Source organism: Hypanus sabinus, chromosome 12 (assembly GCF_030144855.1).
Source record: "Hypanus sabinus isolate sHypSab1 chromosome 12, sHypSab1.hap1, whole genome shotgun sequence".
Lineage (NCBI taxonomy): Eukaryota > Metazoa > Chordata > Chondrichthyes > Myliobatiformes > Dasyatidae > Hypanus > Hypanus sabinus.
Window position 1 is genome coordinate 34,266,884 of NC_082717.1, and position 22,475 is coordinate 34,289,358.

General features: G+C 42.0%; 1 protein-coding gene across 2 annotated transcripts in view; it reads right to left on the bottom strand.

Annotated features, from left to right (window-relative positions):
* Positions 1–22,475, bottom strand: part of pigf (phosphatidylinositol glycan anchor biosynthesis, class F) — a 63,749-nt gene that overhangs the window by 1,246 nt on the left and 40,028 nt on the right. Inside the window, exon 5 of one of the 2 annotated variants that reach the window (XM_059985745.1) lies at positions 21,720–21,809. The exons of the other annotated variant lie outside the window; for it this stretch is intronic. Within the exon in view, the coding sequence (XP_059841728.1) occupies positions 21,720–21,809 (90 nt within the window). The remainder of the gene's footprint in view (positions 1–21,719; positions 21,810–22,475) is intronic. 2 annotated transcript variants of the gene reach the window in all.

Genomic DNA, 22,475 nt, shown 5'->3' on the forward strand with positions numbered 1-22,475 from the left:
GATGCTGTTTAATCTGAGATCCACCAGCAGATTTTGTTGCTCCAAATTCCAGCACTTACAGTCTCTTGTGCACCAAACTTTACCAACTCCGAATCACTTTTCCAGAAAAAAGCATCAAATGATTATAATCCAATTTTGTGGCCTTTAGTTCACAAGTATTTTCTTTCACAATTAAGAAAAACCCACAGACCCAATATTATTACATGCATAAAAGTTGATTATTTTGAATATTTAGTTAAGTTTTGAATTTGATTCTACTCTATAATATCTGGGTTGGAACATACAAGATTCCAATGGATCTGGACAGTGTGGATGTGGTGAAGTCACTAACTCATTGGAGAATCTAGAATGGGGGAGGGGAAGGGAGAGGAGAGTGCAAGTGAGCCATTCACATGAGAGTTATTCCCACAAGGTTCTCGTGTGTTTACAAAACACCCTTCCTTGTAAAGGTGATGGAAGCCAAGTTTCTGAATAGTAAGGCAGAGGTAAATTGAATTTTGATAAATAAGGAGGTGAAACATTCTTGAGGATAGATGAGAATGTGCAGTTGAGTCTGAAATCAAATCAGCCATGATCTTAGTGAATCCTGTAGCAAGCTCAATGGGCTCGCCATTCCAACATGAATGAGTTTAAAGAAATACAAAACTCCTACTGAACTATCCAAGGGAACATATCCAGCTGTTCTTAAAGCTTAACAATTATATAAAAATTATTTCCCTCCCAACTATTTTTAACATTCCATTTTGCCAAATACTGGTTTTAAAACAAAAAAAACACATGGTTTTCAAGGGAACCCGATACAAACATATTCCAAACAGGAATATATACAGCTTGCATGTGCTGTGGATCTGTGTGGGCTTTGGGCAAACATGAAAAAAAATTGGATCCTGCTTTCACTTCTTAAGTAGTTAATTAAGCAATGATTATTCTCAATTTCGGTCTGAATGAAAAGAGAAGCAGAAACTTGCTTTGAGATACCCCGCCAAAAGAAAATGTCCCTGTAGCTACTTTTAGAAGAGAAATTGAAACAGAACTGATATTTAGATATATATATAAAAACATAGAAACATAGAAAACTTACAGCACAATACAGGCCCTTTGACCCACAAAGTTGTGCTGAACATGTCCTTACCTTAGAAATTACTAGGCTTACCTATAGCCCTCTATTTTACTAAACTCTATGTACCTATCTAAAAGCCTCTTAAAAAACCCACCACCGTTGCCGGCAGCCCATTCCAAGCACTCACCACTCTCTGAGTAAAAAAACATACCCTTGACATCCCGCTATATAAAAAGAGTTACCAGAGGAAACGAGAAAAAGCTTGGCCATTAAGGTAAGTATTAAGACATGCCGTAAAGGAAAGAAGTGGAGAGTTGAGTTGAGAGTATTACAGAGCTGAGCTAGGGCCTTGGCAAATGAAGGCACAGTTGGTAAGTGATTGCATCTGTGTCTGAGAGGTGAATATTGAAGGAAGGTATTATGGATGATTAGACTATGGAGACCAACACCAAGGCCAGAATTCAATTAAATTAAAACTGTAGGACGATTTAATATTAGAAGCTACAATATTCAATTTGATTAGGATCAGTAGCTAACATAATGTGTTCAACAAAATTCCAATTTGTTTGTATCCACTTTAGTCTTGATCTGACATTCAATTAAAAATTAAACAATTATTTTTGCTAATATCTCGACATGGGCATGGAAAAGTTGTGACAGTAGGTGGGAGGAAGGTGGTGAATGCAACAGGACAAAAGTTAAACTGTTCATGTTTTTTGTAAGCTTGTTGCTCTATATCACCCACCCAACCATTCAGAATTAGAATGCCACAAAAGCTGATGGTGGCCTCTTTAGTATGAAGGAATCTTAAATTACAGAACAATATTGATCAACAGGATAATTGAGTGGAACTTAACCCATCAGAAGTGAGAAGTGATGCCTTTTGGGCGGGGGGGGGGTGGGTCTAGTAGTGTCAAGGCACACAGAACCAATGATAAGGCCCCAAAGAGTACTGAGGATCAAAAGGACCTTGGTGACCTTTAAATTCCTAAAGATAGCAGCATAGGTAAAATAGTGAAGGCACATGCCATGCTGGCCTTCATTAGAAGGGGTACAAGTGAACGGAGGGCATGGTGCTACTTTCTAAAACTTTAGTTAGATCACAGGTCGAGTATTGGAGAGTGTTGGAGAGTATTGGAGAGTGTGCAGAGAAGATTAACCAGAATGCTGCCTATGATGGAAATGTCTCAGCTATGACAAGAAATCTAATGGGATTTTGTTGGAAGCAAGGAGGGCAGGGGGCAAATCTGTTAGAGGACTACAAAATTAGGAGGGGCATCTTCCCCTTATAATAGAGGTCAAAAAGGGCTTAGTTTTAAAATGAGGAATAACAATGTTAGAGGGGAAAAGGAGTAAAAACATTTTTTCAACCCAAATTTGTTTGCAATCTTAAATGTAGCAGGATGATATAAAAAGAAAAAAAATCATAGTAAATTTATGCTTCCATATACTACCTTGAGAAAGTATCTGGACAAGCACTTCCATCACCAAGGTACAGAAGTGAACTGCTAGTAAATGGGGCAGTTTGGTGGATGATGAGCAACATAGATATGGTGGGACCAAGAGTCTGTCTCTGTGTAGTATGACTATGAATATCTTGATTCAATCTACATTATTTATGCATATTTTAAAATATGTAGACAATATCCTGTATAAACATTCTGTATTGGGAAATAAGGAAAACTATATAGAAATTTTGGAGCCCCAAAGAGTTTTCCATTTTCATCAAAATGTTTTTGTTAATCCAGCCATTAATACTGGGTGTAATATTCATGTAAAGTCCCACATGGAAAGTCAGTCACAAAGGTTCGATTGCTTGGTGCTCAAGATGAGTAGTAAACTGGATTAGACATTGGCTTTGTGGGAGAAGCCAGAGAGTAGATGACTGCAGGCTTGCGACTAGTGGAGTGTCACAGGGATCAGTGCTGGGTGTGTTGTTGTTTGTTATCTATATCAACGATCTGCATGAGATATGGTAAACTGGATCAGCAAATCTGAAGGTGACACCAAGATTAGGCGTGTAGTGGACAGTAAGAAAGTCTATCAAATCTTGCAATGGGATCCAGACCAGCTGGAAAAATGTGCAGAAAAATGGCAGATGAAATTTAATGCATTCAAGTGTGAGATTCTGCACTTTGGGAGGATAGGGTAGGCCTTGCTGAGTGAGCGGTACAGAGCTAAGGAGTGCAGCAGAACCGAGGGATCTGGGACTACAGATCCATAATTCCTTGCAAGTGGTGTCACAGGCAGATAGTGTCATAAGGAAAACTTTTGGCATATTGGCCTTCATAAATCAAAGTACTGAGTACAGGAGTTGGGATATAATGTTGAAGTTGTACAATACGTTGTTGAGGTCTAATTTGGAGTATTGCAGTGCAGTTTTGGTCACCTACCAAAAGGAAAGATGTCAATAAGATTGAAATATTGCAGAGAAATATGTAAATCCAAGCAGGCTTATTTTACTGAGGTTGGATGAAACTAGAACTAAATGTTATGGATTAAGGTAAAAGGTGAAATGTTTAAGGAGAACATGAAAGGGAACCCTTCACTCAGAGGGTAGCGAGAGTGTGGAATGAGTTGCCAGTAAGATGATGGATGCAGGTTTGATGACAACATTTAAGAGAAATTTGGATGGTTACATGGATGGTAGGGGTATGGGGGAAGCTATGGTTCTGTTGCATGTCGATGGGAGTAAACAGTTTAAATGGTTCAGTATGTACACATTGCTGGAAGAACTCAGCAGGCCAGGCAGCATCCGTGAGAAAAGAGTAGCCAACATTTGGCTACTATTTGGCAATGTTGGCTACTCTTTTCTCACGGATGCTGCCTGACCCGCTGAGTTCTTCCAGCGATGTGTACGTATTCTTTGATCTACAGCATCTGCAGTTGTATTTTTGTGTTTTAAATGGTTCAGCATGGCCTAGATGGGCCAAAAGGTCTGTTTCAGCGCTGTAGTGTTCTATGACTCTGTAAGATTTTTTATAGAAAAATGTACACAGAAAATCTTACTCAAAACACTTACGAGATTTACAGCATAACAAATGATCTATGTGTCACAATCTGTCCAAGAAACCATCTGTACTTTCAGGATTCTGCTTTTTAAAGATTTGGGACATGGGAATAAACAAATTTTGTTTGGAGTACAAGTTAATTTCAGAGAATTCCCCAGTTAACTGGGGAATACTGTTAAGCATTAATTAGATACATACATGCATGCACTATCCTAACCACAGACTCATGTTTAAATCTCCAATCTTTACAGTTCATGAAACAGTGCAGAAATATAGAAAATCTACAACACATTACAGGCCTTTCAGCCCACAATGTTGTGCCGACCATGTAACCTACTCCAGAAACTGCCTAGAATCTCCCTACTGCATAACCCTGTATTTTTCTAAACTCCATGTACTATCTAAGAGTCTCTTAAAAGACCTGAGTGAAGAAGTTGCCCCTCATGTTCCCCTTAAACATTTCATCTTTTACCCTTAATCCATAACATCTATTTCTAGTTTCACTGAACCTCAGTGGAAAAAGCTTGCATTTACCCAATCTATACCCCTCATCATTTTGTATACCTCTGTCCAATCTCTCCTCATTCTCCTATTATACAATTTAAAAAATTATTCATCCAGAATAAAACTACAAGAATTTATTAAAATCATCTTTCCAAAATGTAATCGTTTATGCAGGAAGAATTAACATTTGATTCACTTATATGATATGGGGAAGTGTGAAAATAGTTTAAACGGAAACCCATGTCAAGATATAATAAGCATCAACTTCACTCAAATGCGACTCTGGAGGTTCAAAACAGTGCTTTACTGCAGAGGTTTCAACTTAAAGGCAAAGTAGTTATATTTATAACCATAAATGTGTGCTTTCTCCAGTAACCCCGACCATTCCCAAATTCCCTTGAAAGTCAGGTGGTAACACCTTGATGAAGTTCCCATCTAGCTAAGGGAAATGCCTGAATGTTGAATGCAGACCAGATCATGTGCCACATGGCCTTCATCTGCTCTTCTTTCAAACTCTTATAATGGATATTGAGCGAAAATGTAATACTACAATTGCAATGAAGTTACAAGACACATGGTAAGAATTTTACTCATTTTTTAAAATAACATTTCTTATGAATAGTATTGGTCTTTTGAAAATGAATCAATCTATTGCCTTGCCTATGTAAAAGAAGGTGACGCAAGCAGCCTGTGAATAGTGGTTTTGATATTGATAAGTTTGTAGAAACTTTTTACTCATGGGTAATTTTATGTTTAGAAAAAATGTTACCTTGAAGATGGATAGCAGCTCACTTCCTCTTAACTATCACATGCATATTTAAGCAATATTTAATACTAAAATTGCTCAAACTTCCTGTTGCTTTGTTAGTTGCCTTCAGTTCCAGAAGTCAAACTTCTGCATTTCTTTGCAAAATAGTTTGAATAAGCAAACCCATGCATGAATTACAATCTTGGCATCTTCCATTGCATTCTCCACATGGACCCTTCCCCACCACGCAAGCAAAGTGTAAATACACATAGTTGTTTGAAACCTCCAATTTACCACATCACTGCATTTTAGACAGATGCACATTCCTCCTTGAAAAACCCAAAAACTGCCAATACTCCAAAGTCATTAGCTCACTAAATAACTTCTCCTTTAATTTTACTCACTTCCTCCAGTTGAGTGTGTAGATTTAGGTTTGTGTAAGGATTCAAGTTACATCTGTCTCTGTGTGATACAGCCCTCATTTCAGTCCTTTCTTTATCCTCCCTTGCCTCCTTTTCTAGTATGTCTTTTAAGTGCTGTTTCCTGCTCTTGCATAGAACTTGAAACTTTCATTTTCATTGCTCTCCAATTTCCACCGTAATCTTGTTTCCACATTTATCTCTAACTTTTCCCTTCTCCAAGTTCTCTATCTCAGAGGAAAGGTTTGCAGCCTGTCTCGATGGCAATCTATCCTGACCGTCTTTGTTCATGACCCCAGTTTTTGCAGCACTACTGTACTTAATTCTGATCAAATCTTCCACACCAATTCTTCCAAAATGGCTAATTTTTTTCTTATCCATAATATCCTTCCACCCAAGCTGACAGGGTTCCAATCATTTCTGTCTTATTCCCCACTGCTCTGCTTTCAGTCAAGACTGTTCCACAATCCTTACTTTCCATGCCATATTGAACAGATGTTCAGCTATTTGTTTTATTAACTTCAACATAATGTCATGATCGGATACGATTTACTTTTATGGCATTCTAAAGTCTGAACATGCCATAAATGCTCCTTATTATTTGTCAAGTCATTTGTGGCAATATGATTTCATGTGTTGTGAGCGTTATATATACTGTGTTGTGCACCTTGGTCCGGAGGAATGTAGCTTCATTTGACAGTAAACGTGTACTTGATGGAATGACAATAAACTTGAACTTGAGACCCTTCCACAGTAATTCCTCTCCAACAGGATCCTTTTCCATGGCACCTTTATATGCGAGGGCAGGAGCTGCAATATCTGCATTCATCTCATCCCTTCTCATTGTTCGGTTGAAGCAGCCATACCCTCATCATTTTGTCCCCAGTTTTTAAAAAATTTCAGATAACACATCCTTTCCACTTTGTAACAGAACTGGTCTGTCTAATGAAACTTCTAACATCAACAGTTCCTTTTCTTTTGCCACAGCTGCTACCAAAACTGTTGAGTATTTAGACCACAAGACACAAGAGCAGAATTAGGGCATCAGGCCTCCAGCCGGGAACAGGCATCGATTTTAACCGCATTTCAGTGGCCAACTCTGCATTGGGGACGATGCCAAGGCGTGTCTAGACTGGTGGCATTTTCACCTTCGATGTCCATTCCCCCTGACTGGTCATTCCTGATGGGGGTACAGATACCACTGGACTAGACATGCCCAGGCATCATCCCAGATGAAGCTGGCAGAGTTGGTCAACAAAATCCATAAGATCAAAAAACCATAAGACATGGGAGCAGAATTAGGCCATTTACCCACTGAGTCTGCATTTTCTGTTCAAGTCGCTGACAGGCACATCAGATAAAATAGACTGACCCTTCTGGACATCGGAAAGATGGTATTTACCCACTGTGTGCCGCCTTAGCTACTCTGGGAACCCCTGCTTGTGTGATCCACGGAAGACTCATCTCTTACACCGCCACTACCTCGGAAGAAGCGCTGGAGGTGAGGGAGAAGTGCCGATGTCCTGGTGAGGCTGAGGCAGCGTGCAAATCCACCGCCACCCTCTAGCATACACCTGGCTAATGTTCAGTCCCTGGATAACAAGCTGTGAAAACTGAGAGCCAGAATCTCCTATCAGCGGGAAGCAAAGGAATGCAACGTTTTGTGCTTTGTGGAGACCTGGCTGACGGAGGAGATACCAGATCATGCCATCCAGCCCCCTGGGTTCTCCCTGTACTGGGCAGACAGGCCGAGAAACCTCACTGGGAAGAGTAAAGGAGGAGGGGTATGCTTCATGGTCAACAAAGCTTGGTGCGACCCCCAGAATGTGCATGCACTCAAATCCTTTTGCTCCCCAGACCTGGAGTACCTGGTGCTGCTGTGCAGACCCTACTGGCTGCTGAGGGAGTTCACGGCTGTTATCATCGCAGCAGTGACCATTTTACCACAGACCGACACTGACCTGGCTCTCAAGGAACTGTACGAGGCCATCAACACACTGGAGACCTCACACCAAGAGGCTGTCTTCATCATCGTCAGTGACTTTAATTGAACATCACTGACAAAAGTCTCTCCAAAATTTTGTCAGCACATCCAGGTGAGCACACATGGAGATAACACACTTGACCACTGCTACTCTCCCTTCCACAATGCTTACAAAACTCTCCTTTGCTCAGCTTTTGGAAAATCAGATCACTCTTCAGTCTTGCTTTTGCCAACATGCAAGCAAAAGCTGAAACGAGAGGCAGCCGTAGTTAAAACCGTCCACTGTTGGTCCGACCAATCGGCCTCCATGCTGCAGGACTGCTATGATGATGTTGACTGGAATGTCTTCCACGATGAGGATGTCTCCAAGCTCACCGATGGAACCACGTGCTTCATCCGGAAGTGCACTGACGATGTTGTCCCTCAGAAGTCGGTCAGAGTCTTCCCGAACCAGAAACCCTAGATCAATAGTTTTGTGCGAGCAGCACTTACCGCACTACATCGAGCTTACATTGCTGGCAATCAGCTAGAGCTGAAGAAAACCAGCTATGATCTGCGCAAAGCTATTAAGGCTGTGAAACAACAATATAGGGACAAGAGTGAGTCAAGATTCACAATGAATAGCACACATGATTTGTGGCGAGGGCTGCATACCATCGCAGACTTCAAAGCCAAACGCTGTGGTGCCGCCAACGTCGCAGCCTCTCTCCCAGATGAGCTCAATCACTTTTATGCTCGGTTTGCTGTTGCTAACTCTGAGCCTCCGAGGAAAGCCACCTCTACAACCTGCAACCTCGTCATTTCTGAGGCGAGGTACACAGATCTTTCCAACGAGTGCACAGCCGCAAGGCTGTGGGACCGGACGGCATCCCAGGGCAGGTACTCAGGATGTGCGCGGCACAACTGGCAGCTGTGTTTACTGACATTTTTAATCTCTCCCTCTCCCAGTGTAGAGTGCCCTCCTCCTTCAAAACATCCACCATTGTCCCTGTACTAAAAAAGCCCAAGGTAACATGCCTGAATGACTGGCATCCTGTCACACTCACCTCAATAATAAGCAAATGCTTTGAGAGACTGGTCAAGGGTTAAATCTGCAGCGTGCTACCACCCATACTGGACCCCCTACAATACGCCTACTGACACAACCGACAGATGATGCAATAGCCACCACTCCACATACTGTCCTTACACATCTGGAGAAGAAGGATGCTTATGTGAGAATGCTGTTCTTGGACTACAGTTCGGCATTCAACACCATAATTCCCTTCAGGCTCGACAAGAAGCTCAGAGACCTCGACCTTCACCCTGCCTTGCACAGCTGGATCCTGAACTCAGATTGCAAGTAGGTTGTAAGAGTGGGCTCCCTTACCTCCAACCCTCTGAGTATGAATACAGGAGCCCCTCAGGGCTGTATACGGAGTCCCCTCCGTTACTCCCTGAATACCCATGACTGTATCACCATCCACAGCTCCAAACTACTAATTAAATTTGCTGATGTAAATACATTGATTAGCCTTATCTCAAACAATAACGAGGTGGTCTACAGGGAAGAGGTCATCTCTTTGACACAGTGGTGTCAAGAAAACAACCTCTCCCTCAATGCCACAAAAACAAAGGAGCTGGTTGTGGATTACAGGAGGAACTGAGATGGATAACCCTTATTGACATCAATGGATCTGGGGTTGAGAAGGTAAACAGCTTCAAGTTCCTCGGCAACCACATCACCGAGGACCTCATATGGTCTGTACACAGCAATTGTGTGGTGAAAAAAGCACAACAGCGCCTCTTTCACCTCAGACAGTTGAGCAAGTTTGGTATGGGCCCCCAAATCCTAAGAACTTTCTACAGGGGCACAACTGAGAGCATCCTGACTGGCTGTATCACTGTCTGATATGGGAACTGTACTTCCCTTAATCGCAGGACTCTGCAGAGAGTGGTGCGGACAGCCCAGCTGTAGATGTGAACTTCCCATGATTCAGGGCATTTACAAGGACAGGTGTGTAAAAAGGGCCAGTAGGATCATTGGGGATCCAAGTCATCCCAACCACAATCTACTCCAGCTGCTACCATCTGGGAAGTGATACTGCAGCATAAAAGCCAGAACCAACAGAGGGACAGCTTCTTCCACCAGGCCATCAGACTGATGAACTCATGCTGATTTGAGTGTACTCCATATTACGTCGACTGTTCTATTTATTATAAATTACTATGATTGCACATTCAGATGCAGACTTAACGAAAATAAAATTTCTCTTCATGTATGTGAAAGATGTAAGAAATAAAGTCAATTCAATCATGGCTGATATTTCTTTCCCCTCCTCAGCCCTACTCCCCGGCCTTCTCTCATAACCCTTGATGCCGTGTCCAATCAAGAACCTTATCAAACTCTGCCCTAAATGCACCCAATGACCTGCCCTCCACAACTGCCTGTGGTAATAAATTCCACAAATTCACCACCCTCTGACTAAAGAAATTTCTCCATATCTGTTTTAAATGGACGGACCTCTATCCTGAGACTGGGCCCTGTTGTCCTAGACTCTCCCAACATGGGAAACATCCTTTACACATTTACTCTGTCTAGCTCTTTCAACATTCAAAAGGTTTCAATGAGATCCCTCCTCATCCAGTTCCAGTGAGTACAGACCCAGAGCCGTCAAATGTTCCTCGTATGATAACCCTTTCATTCCTGGAATCATCCTTGTGAACATCCTCTGGACTCTCTCCAATGCCAGCACATCCTTTCTTAGATGAGGAGCCCAAAACTGTTCACAATACTCAAGGTGAGGCCTCACCAGTGCCTTATAAAGCCTCAGCATCACATCCCTGCTTTTGTACTCTAGACCTCTTGAAATGAATGCTGGCATTGTCTTTAACTTCCTCACCACTGATTCAACCTACAAGTTAATCTTTAGGGTGTTCTGCACAAGGACTCCCAAGTCTCTTTGCATCTCAGATTTTTGGATTTTCTCCCCATTTAGAAAATAGTCCACACATTGATTTCTACTACCAAAGTGCATGACCATGCATTTTCCAACATTGTATTTCATTTGCCACTTTTTTGCCCATTCTCCTAATCTAAGTCCTTCCGTAGCCTGACTGTTTCCTCAACAGTACCTGCCCCTCCACCAATCTTCATATCATCTGCAAACTTGCCAAAAAAGTCATCTATTCCATTATCTAAATCATTGATATACAGCATAAAAAGCAGTCCCAACACCGACCCCTGTGGCATTGGAGCCGATGCGATCCACCCAGGGCAGAGTGACGCAGCATCTAGGTTCGAGTCGATGCTGCTCCCTGTGATCGTTTGGCAGATGACAAACTATATTGTGGTCGACTGCAGGTTTCGGCAATGATGGGTCGAGAGCACACTTCTTTTTTAAAATCACATGGCTATATCTTGTACCTTTCGGTTCTTGCTATATTGTACGTTGTACGTGTGCTCCGTGCTGTGTATGATTGTTGGTACTGTGTTTTCAACCTTGGGTCTGTTTCGTTTGGTGGTATTCATGTATGATTGAATGACAACTAAACTTGAATTGAATTCATTGAAGAAGCATCTGGATGAGCTTTTGAATTACTAAGTCTCAGTAGGCTACAGACCAAGTACCTCACAGAGAATGGCAGGTTCCTGGTGAGTGTTACAGACAGAGGATCTTTGCAGTTCAGGAACAGAGGAACCAGAAAAGGATCCTTTATTCCCACTCACTGCCTCCTACCAATCAGCCAATGCTCTAATCATGCCAGTAACATTCCTGTAAAAATCATGTGCTCTTAATTTGGTAAGCAGCCTCATGTGTGGCACCTGTCAAGGGCCTTCTGAAAGACCAAATATACAACATCCACTGCACTCTCTTTATCTATCCTACTTGTAATCTCCTCAAAGAATTCCAACAGGTTTGTCAGGCAAGATTTTCCCTTAAAGAAACCATGCTGACTTTGTCCTAATTTGTCCTGTGTCACCAACTGAATGACTTCATCCGTAACCTCATCTATTGAATAACTATTGTTCCTCTCTGCTCAATCACCTCCTCTGTTAGGATCTTCTCCAGGCAGATCAGTTGCAGTTAACTCACTGTTACTACCTCCACGCAAGTAGTATGGCCATCTCTTGTGCCCTTTGGTCTCTTGGTCTTCATCATGTTAGAAATATTCCTTTTATTTTCTTCACACCTCCTTCTATAACTTAAAACATTCCATTTCCAACTTTTCCTTGTTCTAGTGAAAGATCATTCATCTGAAACATTAACCATTCTTCAAGATGCCAATGGATTTACTGAATGCTTCCATCTTTTTTTATTTTTTACATATCACAGGCTTCCTCTTTTCCTCAATCTCCTGGATAGCTAGTTCAGTTGCAGTTGAGGAAAGGGAAAATAAACATGAAATAATTCATTAAGATCCCATATGTTTCTGTGGATTTACTTAACCAAAAAGTATAAAATTGATTCAATCAGGTACTTAATTCACAGAAATGGGAGACTATGGCTATCCAATTAATTTCTAGCAAGACTTGACAGAAAAAGTTGTTCTTATTCGAACTGAATCTCTATGTATTGCAATCAAAGTGCGTGATCAGTCACTTACATGATGATTCAATTTTGGCTTTTAAACTGCTTAGTGTTTCTTTTATAAATAAAAGACTACGTCAACACTAAATGAGATACAGGAATTTTTGCCAAACCTTGGAAGGGCAGTAGATCAAACACAGACAGGAAATAATCTGATGCAAAATACAGAGGTCAGTTGTTCAAACTTGAGTTAAAAAAGTGCAACAAGTTAAGGTCAATTTTGATTATAGGCTACTCAACATCACTCCACAGCAAGACAAAATAGTCAGACGTGTAATCAGAGGAAGAAATGTGGGAGATCTGGATCTAAAATAGACGGGGGAAAAAAACATATAAAATAACCTGTCAGCCCTAATATTCCAAAAACACTTTATAGAGCAGCTTTTAGAATTTGAGCCTAGCACAACTTTTAAAATTTATTGCCTTAATAGCAGCCACTTGTTATATTATTCAGACAATTGGAGTTAGGAAATTGTGGGTTTCAGCTTCAGTGCAGAAATTTGAGTGTAGCGACTAGGCTGCTATTTCAATCCAATACAGAGTACTTGGCTTACTAGAGGTGTAATTTTTCACTTAGGATATTAAATTCTTATATCAGTCCGCATTAGAAGTTCAGACCCACCTGCCCCCTCAAGGATAAAAGACTTTTTGGGCCTCTTGCCCTCCTTCAGCTTCCTCATAGGGAGGCCAATCAGTAAAGATGGGTAAATAACATCTTCTCCTTGCTGACAATCGACACAGCCGCACCACACCGCATTCTTAGCCCACCACTTTACTCTCTCTACACTTGTGACCGGATGGTTAAGCACAGCTCAAACACCAGCTACAAGTTCGCAGATGACACCACTGTTGTTAGTGAGATCTCCGATGGCAACAGGGACGCATACAGGAGTGAGATATATCAGTTAGTGAAGTAATGTTGCAACAACAACGTCGCACTCAATGTCTGCAAGATGAGGATTTGCCAGACTTCAGGTAGGAGAAGTTGAGCGATCATGCACCAGTTGTCATTGATGGGTCAGGGATGGACAGGGTGAGGAGCTTTCCTGAGATGTTGATGCACAGAGGATCTATCCTGGGTTCAACGCATTGACACAACACTGAAGGCAGCACACCAGCAACTCTACTTCATTAAGATGTTTGAGGAGATTCGGTATGTCACCAAAGAGTCTTTTTAAAATTTCTTTGGACACTGGTGGAAAACATTTTGAGGGTTTTAATTTTGTAATGAGAGCATCGTTCATTTTTCAAAAATGAAGGCAGCTTTGGTCCCTCTGCTTACCCCTTTTCCCTGTATTGCACATATTTTCTTTGCTGGATGAGATCAGACAGTCTCACGAGGCTCCAGTATCAGTAAAGCAAGATGTCTGCTCTTGTAGTGAAATCCTCTTGCAGAACAAGCCAAACCACCTAATTACTTGAAATACCTGTATCAGTGACTCATGCAGGACACCCACGTTGCTTGTGTAAGCGTCACTCATTATTTTACAAAACAACAGTTTCTCTGCTTTTATTTTCCACTTGAGTGGATGACCTCAATTTTTCCACAGAATTCTATCTGCCAGAGCCTTGCCAATTTACTTAACTTGTCTTCATCTTCCCAAACCCTTTCTGCTCGCTTCTCAGACTGCGCTGCCACTCAGCTTCACACCAAAGCAAACCGTTTATACTGCACATGATCCCCTCATTCAGATTGTTGATACAGATTGTGAAAAGCTGACATCTCATCAACAGCAACCCACTCTTCACAGCCTTCAACCTGAAAAGGATACATTTATTCTTTCTGTTTTCTGACTTTCAACCAATTCATTCGTGCCAGTACACTAATTGTTTTCTCTCGTGTGGCGCCTTATCAAAGGATTTCTAAAGTCCACATCTGCTAGTTTGAAACCCAATTTGACAAATATGATTGCCCTTTCACAAACCCATGCTAATTCTGCCCAGAAGTTATTTTACTCACACATTTTCTTACTGTAATTTAACTGTTATTTCAGTTAATTCTCATTTTAGTTTTTCATCTACCTGTAAGAGACCCGCATTAACTTTTGCTAATCTTTCCTATTCAAAGACCCACAAGATAGTTTAGTCATGCGTTTGTTAGACTGTGTGTGTACTTTACATCCTCTTTCCTTGCCAATGCCTTTTCTTTTTACCAGATTCTGAATTTTTAAAGTTCCCTTTTCCCTTAACATGACCAGTTTCTTTCTTTGATCCAGTACAGGTTAACCACCGATCCTAAGCCTTGTCGGATTAGAGTTTTTGCTGGGCAAAAGGAGGTCACCCAATAATAATGGCAAAAATAGACTATATTAGTTTAAAAAGGATTAATAATTAAACAAAAATTAAATGTATTAATTAATTACTGTGCTTACAAAGAAAGCTGCTTCTCAGTCATCGTTTTTAACATTTCATCCAGGCAAAGTTGTTTCGTGTTTTGATCTCTCCCTGTATAATTTTTCTTGCATCAAATAAAAATTCATTAGCTCTTGTTCCGTCACTAACGTACATTTCTCTAACCATTTGATTAAATCACCCAACAATTCAATTAACTTGTCAGTAGTAAATCTTTCTGTTTCATCCGTTCCATTATCATTGCTGCCATCTTTATCACTTGCAGTGTTTTTATCAGCATTCAGAACACTGTCTATAATTTCTGAGTCTGTAAGGCGATGCACAACAGGTGTTTTGTCATCGACAATCATCCACTCACATAGATTTTCTTCATTAGGACTACTTACTATAATCTTTGAAAGCAAGTCTTGTAACAATTTTTGCATAAGCAAGCATATTATGAAGAACTACTTTCTCCTTTGGTTCATAAAATCCTGTAAAATTATCGTCAAGCTTTCCTTCAGGTGCTTTATCAGACATCAAGGCAGGCCACAGTTTATGCCAGCGAACCTTTAGTGTTGAAAGCTCTACCTCCTCCCACTCGTGGGCAATGAACCAAAGAATGTCCTTCAAGTTAAATTGCCATCATCTAACAGACGTTTCATGAAAAGTCAGCGATACTTGGCCTTGTAATTTCATCCAAATTAAAAGAGGTGCCGAACCATCAGTTTCTGGGAAAAATCGGTGGTCAACCTGTACTTTTTTTTAAACTATCTATACCCATACCAATTTTCCTGTTGGATTTTTTTTTATAAAAGTCCTTTAAGCATAACAATGCATTCAATCTTTAAATAGAACATAAAATAGTAGTAGTGTGATCACTTGAGTCGAGGAGGATGTTCCCTTAATGAGTTACACAGATTAGATGAAGAATTGCGTCAACTGAGTTTAATGTCCTCCCAGTTTTTAAGATGTAATGTTGGATTTCTTCAGGCTAATTTTAATGTCATCTTTGATGCATTTCCTTTGCCCACCAGGGACTCTCTGACTTCCCTTCAACAAGGAGTAAAGGATCTGTTTAGGGAGATGCAAGTTAGACATCCAAATGACATGACCTATCCATCGGAGTTGGTGTTCCTTTATCGTGGTGGAGATGCTGTAACGAAACCCAATTTCTCTCAGGATCAATAAAGTATGTCTGCCTATCTGTCTGTCTGTTCGTGTTGGCATCCTCCAGTATGCTGGTGTTTCTGAGCCTGATCCTCAAAGTCTTTTATCAGGATCTTTGGTGGTATTGTTCCAGGGCTTTCAGGTGTGTACTGTAGGTGGTCCATGATTCAGCTCCATGCAGTAATGTAGGAAGAATGATTATTCTATAGAACCTGTTTGGACCTGTATACCGTGGTCTTCAAAGACTCTTTTCCTCTATCTTGCTTATGCTCCAATAGCACTACTCTGGAAGTTCTTGATCTTGAAGTTGACATCTGCTTTTGCGGAAACACTGCTGCCAAGGTAGGGAAAGTGGTCTAAATCTTCAAAAACATTATCAACTTTTATCGAGCGCCGTATATGTAAATATCTGGTTTGGCAGTGGCTGACCTGTGTCAAAACAAGACCTAGGGCCCTATATGCATTGGCAAAGGCATTCAGGATACATTGGAGGACTTCTTCAGAGTGTGCTGTGATGGTCTTGTCATCCGCATACTGAAGCTCCATGAGAGAAGCAGTGCTGACCTTATTCTTGGCCTTGAACTGGTTGAAACTGAAAAGCCTGTTGACTATTCTGGTCATCATTTGGATCTCAGGTGGCAGGCCTTGGCCAATGAGGTGAAGGATGGTAGTGATAAAGATGGCAAAACGTAGGGTACAATGACACAGCCGGTCTAACTCTTTTCCTCACAGTGAAGGGAATCTGATTCAGAGCCACTACTGCTGAGTACTGTGGCTGATGTGTCATCATACAGCAGCCCAGATGCCCCGATGATGGGCTATGCCAGAGAACTTGGTGGTATACTGTGTCAAATGCCTTTATCAAACCTATGAAAGCCAAGTACAAGGGTTGCCTTTGTTCACTGCATTTTCCCTGTAATTGTAGTGCTGTGAAAGTAGAACAACACAGGAATGGCCCAAAACATCTATACCAAACATGATGAAGACGCTACATTATGCACACTGTTCTATTCCGTACATATTCTGTGCTTTTATAAAAGCTTCTTAATATATAGTCATTGATCGCTTACAGTTACATCTTTTAATACATTTCCCCAATGTACCACCAACAACTCATGCCTTTGAAGTTTGCTTTATTCAGTTTTAAGAGCTCAATTTCAAAGTTCAAAATCCATTTATTACCAAAGTACTTATATCTCCCCCTATACAATCCTAAGGTTTATTTTCTTGCAGGCAATCAGTTACTATAAAAATAGAATCAATGCAAGACCACACCCAGTGTACCGATCCAAATTTCTCTTAAACGTTGAAATCAAGCCCACATTCACCGCTTGCGTTGGCAGCTCATTCCACACTCTCACCACCCTTTGGGTGAAGAAGTACCCCCCTCATGTTCCCCTTAAACATTTCACCTTTCTCCCTTAACCCATGACCTCTCATTCACCAAAGCCCAGTGGAAAAAGCCTGCTTGCATTTACCCTGGCTATACTACTCATCAGTTTTACCTCTGTCAAATCTCCTCTCTTTCCTGTGCTCCAGGGAATAAAGTCCTAATGTATTCAACCTTTTCCTATAACTCAGGTCCTGGCAACATCCTTGTAAATTTTCTCTGTGATAATTTAATCTTATTGACAGCTTTCCTGGTGGTAAGTGACTAAAGCTGCACAGTGCTCCAAATTAGCCCTCACCAACATCTTATCCAGCTTCATCCAAATTACTTACTCAATACTTTGATTTATGAAGGCCAATGTGCCAAAAGCTCTCTTTATAGCCCCATCTACCTGTGACGCCACCTTCAAGGATTTATGTATCTTTATTCCATGACCCTCTCAGTTCTACTGCACTCCTTGGTGTCTCACTACTCATCATTAAGTCCTAGCCTGGCTTGTTCTCCCAAAGAGCAACATCATACACTTGCTTGCATTAAATTCCATCTGCAACACACTCAAAATTTTGGAGGAACTCAGGTAGTCAGGCAAATGAATAAACAGTCAATGTTTCAGGCCGAGACCTTCTTCAGGTTTGAAAGGGGAAGGTGCCAGAATAAAAAGGCGGGGGTGACAGGAATAAGGCTAACTCGATGGTGACAGGTGAAGCCAAATGGGTGGATGGTTGGAGAGAAAAGAATCTGATAGGAGAGGACTCTGGGAGAAAGGGAAGGAAGAGGGGACCTAGGGGGATGTGACAGGCAAGGGTGAAGAGGTAAAAGGCCTGAGTAGGGTATACAAATAGGGGTAGGGGAGGGGGATTTTTTTTTAAACCGGAAGGAGAAATCGATGTTTATGCCTTCTGGTTGGTAAACAAATTGTTGCTCTCTGAGGGTGGCTCATCTTCATAAAACAGGCACATGCCGGAATGGAACTGGGAATCGGAATTAAACTGTTTGGCCGCCGGGAAGTTCTGCTTTTGGCAGATGGAGCGGAGGTGCTTGATGAAGCGGTTCCCACAATTTACAATGGGTCTCACCAATGTAGAGACTGCAACATCTGGAGCACTAGACACAACAGACAACATCAACAGATTCGCAATTGCCTCACCTAGAGGGGAGGTTTGGGGCCCTGAATGGAGGTGAGGGAGGAGATGAATGGGCAGGTGTAACACTTGGGCCATTTGCAGGGATACCTGCTGGGAGGGAGGGAAGGATGGACAGCTGGACAAGGGAATTGCAGTAGGAGCGACCCTTGTGGAAAGCAAAGAGAGCAGAGAGGTAAAGATACGTTTAGTGGTAGGATCCCTTCGGAGATGGCTTAAGCTCTGTTTAAATTCTATCTGTCGACTACACCCCCAATCTTGGTGTCATCTGCAAATCCATTGATCCAGTTTACCACATTATCATCCACTTTGTTGACATAGATGACAAACAAAGGACCCAGTACCAGTCCCTATGGCACACCACTAGTCACAAGCCTTCAGTCAATGAGGCAACCATGTACTACCACTCTGACGACTTCTGCGAAGCCAATGTTGAATCCAATTTTCTTCCTCATCTTGAATGGCAAGCGACTGAACCTCCTTCACCAACCTCCTCTGCGGAACCTAGTCAATGGCCTTGTTAAATGTTACACTGGGGCAGTTTTCTTTGAGGAGCAGGAGACTGAGCAGACAGAGATTTAATTGAGCTATATAAAATTGTCAGAAACTTAAGCAGGATGTTCTTAAGCATTCATTTCCCTGTAGAGAAGCCAGTAAATAGCAGGCATAGATTTAACTTAAATGGTAGGTCTTAAGAGGAATTAATAACAAGATACCAGTTAATGGAGAGCTGCAACTCGCTACCTGAAAGGCTGATGAAGGCAGAAACATGCAACACTTTTAAAAGGTGATTGAAGGAGCATTAAAGAACCATTACATTCAGGGCTATGCATCAAAGAGCTGAGAAGTGGGATTAAATTAAAATCAATTTTTACCCAGACTGGTTACAATGAGCAAAATGGTTTCCTGTGTTGTAAAAGTGTACAATTCTCTATAGAGAATGTCTACTTCCGACATATGAGAATTTCATAACCACAGGTTGAAACATGCAAATTCTTACATGGAACAGCATGCAAACGAGAGTGGATCTTGGATAACATCTTTGTTTGGTGTGGGGAGCTGCTAGATAGTAATCACTCTCCATAGGCAGAGAATGCAACCAAACTTGGACCTTACTGAGATTTGTCCGTGCTGTGAGCGCAGGCAGGATGGTACTTATTCTCCTTTGGTGGAGTTTTGGCCCAGTAGGAGGGGAAGATTACATTAAGACTCAGTTGAATTCCATGAAACCTGATCAGCAGGAGAGAGGTGAAAGCAAGTGCAGACCGAATGTTATTTGCTTATGAAACAACTTTTGCTTTAAATGAGCCACAGTTTGAAAACCTCATTCACTCTCCCATAAATCTGTTCTGTGAAGGGTCACATGTTTAGTTATTTCTTACTGCCTTGCTGAAAACTAGTCAGTTCCTGTGAGTGCATAAGCATGCCTTTTGCCTGGAGACTGAGCACATTTGCTCTTCAGTAAATAGAGACGATTGTTATAATTTTTAACGCTAACTCATCCATTTCCATATCCACTCACTTTCTGCTGAGCTCCTTTTCTTCATTTCTATTTCTTAATTGATGCTGTTTAATTTCCAAGTCAGGATGTTAGGCTTTTCAATCTCAGACTAACGAGGTGTCCTTAAGGAAAGGGGCTTTCCTTCCTCCACCATCAATGCTGCCCTCACCCACATCACTTCCATTTTGTACACATCTATCCTCACTCCATCCTCTCAACACCCCACCAGGAAAAGGGTCCTCACCTACCACCCCAGTAGCCTTGTGCCCAGCACCTAATTCTCCGTAAACTCTGCCAATCTCCAATGGGATCCCACCAGTATGTAATCTCCCCCACCTCCATCAACTTTCCGCAGGGATGGCTTCCTATGCGACTCCCTTGTCCATTCACCTCTCTCGCCGATCTCTCCCCAGTACTTATCCTTGAAAGCGATGTAAGTGCTACACTTGATCCTACACCTCCTCCCTCACTCCTATTCACAGCCGCGAACAGTCCTTCCAGGTGAGGCGACACTTCACCTGTGAGTTTGTTGGGGTCATCTACTGTATCTGGTGCTCCTGCTATGGCCACCTGTATATCAGTGAGACCTGACGTAGATTGGGAGGCTGCTTTGCTGAGCACCAAAGTTCCATATGCCAGAAAAAGCAGGATCTCCTCGTGGCCATCCACTTCAATTCTACTTCCCATTCCAACATGGTAGTCCATGGCCCCCTCTACTGCCGCAACGAGGCCACACTCAGGTTGGAGGAGCAAAACATTATATTCCGTCTGATTAGTCTCCAACCTGAAGGCATGAACACTGATTTCTTGAACTTCTGGTAATTGCCCACCTCCACCATTCCCATTCCTATTTCCCTCTCTCACCTCATCTCCTTAACAACCTATCACCTCCCTCTGGTCCTCCTTCCCCTTCCCTTTCTTCTATGGTAATCTACACTTTCCTACAGGTTCCCCCTTCTGCAGACCTTTATCTCTTTCACCCATCAATTTCCCAGCTCTTTACTACACCACTCCCCCAGTTTCATCTATCACCTCCCACCTCGTAATTCCTCCCTTCCCCCCAACCTTCTTGGTCTAACCTTTCTTTCCAGTCCTGATGAATGGTCTTAGGGCGAAATGTTGACTGCTTACTCTTTTCCATAGATGTTGCCTGTCCTGCTGAGATCCTCCAGCAGTATTTGTGTGTTTTTAAAGAGACTCATAGATTCCACCCCGGCATCTCTAACCAGCAAACTTTGCCATTTTGCATGATAGTTCTCAGACTGAAATGGAGTCTCTTGCAGCTATCTCTAGACTATTGAGTTAGGCTCCATGTGGCTGCCAGTACTTGTGTACCTTAACACTAATTATTGCCTCTAGAAAGGAATTTTAAAAAATATAGGTGCGTACAGAATGACGACGAACTATATTTTGAGTGTTGCAATCACCATTACTGCTCATTTGCCACAAAGAGTAATTCTTTGTAACATTAAATTTTAGTGTCACTGAATTGCTGACCAATCAATTACACAAGTACATGTATTTAATACGAGTCAGGTCACTGGTCTGAGTGCTACTGGTACCATGTAACCCAGTACTACCTGTCTCATGGTCAGTGACTAAACTGGCTCCCCCACCAGGCTTGCCTGGTAAGGGGGGGGGGGGGGCTAGACACCCTGCAGGACGAAAAACAAGACCTGTGAAAGGGTGGATGAACCCTCTTGTAGGATCAACGGCCATCTAGCAAACATGTGCCGTGAAGCGCGGAGAGGGCATCCCTTGCGTTGAGGCTTGGTCTGGCCATTCACTGCAACAGAACTTCCCCCGGCTGTCTTGTACCCCACCGTGCTGCTGGATCCAGGAAGGGATGTTGAGAGGGCTAGTCTGGACCTGTGCAACCCCTACTCACCTAAAATCCATTCATGCACACGCTGTTCCTTTCTGAGGCGTGGGGTATCCTCAAAACCCCACTAAATGACTGAAAGGAACCATCACCATCCTATGGGATAGATAGACAGCCATATTTAATATATAACACTAAAGAGGAACACTGTAGTATAAGAATTTTAGTTCAGCAATTTTTGAACTAGATTTTGTCAGGTCATGCCACATTAAAATCTAGCCAGTGGCCATCTTCTGTACTTAACTGGCATCTGGCATCAATGAACACCACAGTGTTATCAAGACTGAGCAGAAACCCAACCCTGCCATTCATATCAATGATACGACTATAAAAGCAAATCCCTGGTCAGGTATTCTTATGTGAGTGTTTCACCCCTAATGCAGCCTGGCTGAAAGTTTCATACAGGTTAGGAAATCAACTGGAGAGAGGGGTGAAGGAGAAGTGGTAGACTGATACAACAGGTGCATGGGATCTGAATCCAGGTGTGAAGATGGCAACACTTACGGGGAGTATCTGCACATGGATTAGGCTGGAAGCAAAAATAAATATTCAGGAGATGCCAGAGGTAAAGAAGAGAGAATAATGAGTGAGTCAGTTCTCATCAGATAACTGATTGGTAGCAACTGTGTACATACATGCTTAAATCAGTTAAAGCACCAGAAAGGACCTGATGAAAGGTCCTGGCCTGAAACATCAGCAGTTTATTCTTCTCCGTAGATGCTGCTTGACATGCTGAGTTCCTCCAGCGTTCTGTGTGTTGTT